This window comes from Gavialis gangeticus, unplaced genomic scaffold (genome assembly GCF_001723915.1).
Source record: "Gavialis gangeticus isolate Ggan-Ray unplaced genomic scaffold, GavGan_comp1, whole genome shotgun sequence".
Classification (NCBI taxonomy): Eukaryota; Metazoa; Chordata; order Crocodylia; family Gavialidae; genus Gavialis; species Gavialis gangeticus.
In genome coordinates, this window is record NW_017728992.1 from 60010551 (window position 1) to 60014719 (window position 4169).

The 4169-nt window shown below is 38.6% G+C and overlaps 1 protein-coding gene across 1 annotated transcript in view; it reads right to left on the reverse strand.

The window, feature by feature from the left end:
- SIRT5 (sirtuin 5) overlaps positions 1-4169 on the reverse strand; it is a 28176-nt gene that overhangs the window by 16663 nt on the left and 7344 nt on the right. The window contains exons 2-4 of the mRNA XM_019523197.1: positions 3745-3878; positions 2283-2508; positions 789-876 (exon numbers count right to left, since the gene is read on the reverse strand). Coding sequence (XP_019378742.1) covers positions 789-876; positions 2283-2508; positions 3745-3878 — 448 coding nt within the window. The remainder of the gene's footprint in view (positions 1-788; positions 877-2282; positions 2509-3744; positions 3879-4169) is intronic.

Genomic DNA, 4169 nt, shown 5'->3' on the forward strand with positions numbered 1-4169 from the left:
GGAACCTGAGCCCCACTGAAATCCAGTGGGACTTAGGCTACTAAGGCAATGTTATAAAGAGTTATTCAAAATCTCTACACCAATGCAGACATGAAATCTACAACTAAAAGAATGGACAGGAGTATAATGAAGAAATGAAGGGAAGTAGTCATTATAACTGCTATTTCCAGACAAGACTGCTGTTGTAACACTGTAGGCATAGTTAACAGCAAAATGTATGACACTATGTATATGTGAGCAAATATTTGAAATGGTGAATTAAAATTTGTCATGACATTACAGTTCAATTTGGATTTGTTACTCAGAAGTCCTAATCAATTGGTCTTTGAAATAAAGCTTTTGGGTTGCAGAACTTCCAAGAGGTTATTGTTCTTGAACAACATCTTTCAAGTTTTCATTTTGGGCAAGCAAAGATATTTTTCTTAAACTTTAATAGATCATGTAAGGTAGTGGTTTAATTTAATTTAATATATTATCATGTGATAATTTAGTATATTATCATGTGAGCTCTAATTTTAATTTTGTACCTTCTTGCCAATAATCTTACCACTTTTAAAATGGGAAAAACTGCCCTATACTAAGCACATCTTAGTAGTGAACTTCTTCAATGATCTGACATCCCACCATGCTCATTGAATAAAACTGAAGCTGCTGAAATCATATAACCTCTCTCACAGCACTATGAGTGTTTAACTAGTTCTAAAAATATCTTTCACTACAGATGACAAGTAGTAAGTAGTTAAATCAAAACCAAGAAAACAGGCTTTACAATGCAGATGGAGAATTACCCTTTCCCAGCCAAAGCTGCGCATATAGGACTCTTGTAATTCTCTGTCACGTTTCTACAGCTGGTGCATCGGGTTTTGAATAAGCTACCTGAAATGCACAAAAGAACAATTCCAGCTTCTAATATCAAACAGTGATTTTCATGTAAGATTATGGTTATGCATGAATATAGTTATATCCCTCCAAAATATTCCCTTATTTGGCACTGGAAAGTATATCCTGTGGGTAGCCCCAGTTACAGGAATATGGAACAAAGCAATTACATTCTGGTAGCCTAATGAATACGCAGTTTATTGAGGTAAATGTACAAAGAATTTCTGATTCATAGTCAAAGAGGCTAATAGCACATTGATGGACAAAGCAGATGAGCCAAGACAGGAGTACAACTTTCATACAAACTGCCACAACAAACCAGAACAACAACCCCTCCAAATAAACCAAAATATAAGCCATGGTATATCTCATGACATCAGGCATGGCAACACAATGAAAATAATATTTGTAAATTTGATTAGGGAGAATCGAGTTTTCAATAAAACAAAATGTTTTGCTAAAGAGGGTCTGCTTACTCTGGAAAATGTTTCTTTTTCATTCAAAAAGCAAACATTTGAAGAAAAATGTAATTTGGAAATACCAGCACAGTGACTCTTACATATCATGTTTTACGCCCTCATTTTCCCCTACGTAACAGGGTCCCAAGTTGGACTACAACTAGTTTGGTGTGTACCTGGGCCCCCGCATCCAGGATTTTGGGTCTAAAGGAGGGCCACTCAGATGATCAGACGGCAGCAGGGCAGGCCCTATGAGGGGAGGCTATGGGACCTGAACCTGTTCAGCCTCCACAACAGAAGGCTACAACGGGATCTGATGGCCATTTATAAACTTACCAAGGGGGACCACCAGGGAACGCGAGAGACTCTGTTCCCCCAAACACTACCAGGAGTAACTAGGAATAATGGCCATAAGTTGACTGAGAGTAGGTTCAGGGTGGACTTCGGTCCACACTACTTCACAGTCAGGGTGGCTAGGATCTGGAACCAACTTCCAAGGGAAGTGGTGCTTGCTCCTACCCTGGGGGTCTTCAAAAGGAGGCTAGATAATCACCTTGCCAGCGTTATTTGACCCCAGCATTCTTTCCTGCCCATGGCAGGGGTTGGACTTGATGATCTACTCAGGTCCCTTCCAACCTACCAACTATGAAACTCTCTAGTTAGGCACTGTAGCCACAGTCTCACATGACCTATGGCAGCAGCTCAAGGAAAGATGATACCATAGTGGGCATGGAGCTGAGGACTTATCCTTGAACGGAGAATGAGGTCATGAGGCACTCAAAATACAATTCCAATAAGGTATCAAGTGGCATTTCTAAAGAACATTTTTGTTCGATTTCTACTGAACATTATGACTTAATTTCAATTTTTAATCAAAACACAAGTTCTGATCAGTTCTATAGCATCAGCATGTCAGAAGACCTGTATGTACATATTGACTCTTACCATGAATTTCTAAGAGGTGCTTTGTGCCTGCCCTTCTATGGAGCTCATCAATGTTCTGGGTAATGACCACAACACTCCTTCCTTGTCTGCTTAATCTGGATTCACATTCCGCAATAGCAATATGCGCTGGGTTAGGCTTTTTACTCAGCATCACTTCCCGACGATAGTGATAAAATTCCCACACACGAGAAGGATTCCTTGCAAAGGCTTCTGGAGTAGCCAGTTCCTGCCAAACAAACCCATTTAGTTATAATAAATACAAGAAACCCAAGCCTTATACAGTCATGTCTAAACTGTTGTGTGGATGAAAAGGTACTAAAAGAATCAGATTGTGTTTAACTCATTACAGCTGACAAGAATACAAATCAGTAGTCAGAGTTAATGCTGCTTATGTTTTAGGGGCATGACAAGTTAGTAATGTATTTCATACAATGAGGAAATGCCATGCACCAGTAAGGAAGTGCACACTTTTACTGTCATATAATGTAAAATTCTGTAATTTCTCACTATGCATGTATTCTGCACTGTCCAACCAAGCTTACTATTGGGAATATAACTACAACACAGGAAATAATTCAATGCAACAGTGGTGATTATTTATATGCATAAAGGGCAAGAAACTTACAGAAGCCATAACACTTAGCATTTAGGTGCTGATGTTTGTACTGCTGGTCATTTTCTTTTCTTCCTTAAATTAAGTCAGAGAAGTTACAGCTACTGTTCAAAACCAAAGCCTAATGTTTTATCTGCTGTGTGCACTCCTGTACATCTCAGCTGTAGCTTATTAACATGGTTTTTGCATTCAGTTTTCTTGTTTAAAAGAAGGTATCACTCAATTTAATAAACATGTTTGTATGCTTGGCCATTTTTGGTTGTTGGAGTGACTTCTATGGATATATTTGCAACAATATATAACAACTGAGCATATCCAATTTCTTACGCTAAAAGAATCCAGCATTTTTATAAACAAGTTCTGAACGCTCAGAAGTTGGACAGCCCTGCTTCAGAAAGTATTGGAACCAACTGAGAACAAAACAAGAGAACTCACTCAGTGTTCTTCATTCATGTTTTTTCTATCTGTCTTAATTCAGGAAGGTAAAAGATTTTTTTTTAGGGAAGGGAGAAGGGCAAAGGGAAAGCAAGTGGGAAGCAGCAAAATAAAAAAAAAAAAAGGAACTGGCAGAAAAAAGGATCCAAGTCTCTCTAGAAAAACTGTGTCCAAAACACTCAACCTTGCAAACAGCAAAAAGGAGAAGGCAGAGCTGCCCACAAGCATGAGGAGAAGCTATACAGGTGGATGAACAGAAAACACTTTGCTACCATGGAGACACAATGGGAGCAGCACAACACTTTGAAAATACTGAATTTCTTCAGACCTTTTGAAATAGCACACTTTGAATAAATAGCACATTTTGAATAAACAAACAACAGCACATATGTACACTGCATTTGAATTACGCACCTGAGCTGGCCATTTCCTCCAAAACCCCCCTGCACCTCTGAAGGTAGGAACACCACTCTCAGCACTAACACCAGCCCCTGTAATGATGGCTATGTGCTTTGACTTGGCAAATACTTCCCGAAAATCCGCCATATCTAAACATAAAGGAAAAAAAATAACAATTAATTTTATTTAGGTGCTGCTTAGCTATGAAACAGCAAAGATGGGAACAAGACAGAATAGCCATGCTCTTAATTTTATAGACCTTATTCCTTCCTAAGTTTCTGTCCAACTAGAAGAGTCATCAACTGGGGATACATTTTTGGCTATGACCTTCACAAACCCTCTATGAACAGACCCATCAACAAGGGGACTACTGATACATATGAGTAAACAACACAGGTTAAGAATTCAATAAACTGAGACCATATGCTAAAATTACTACA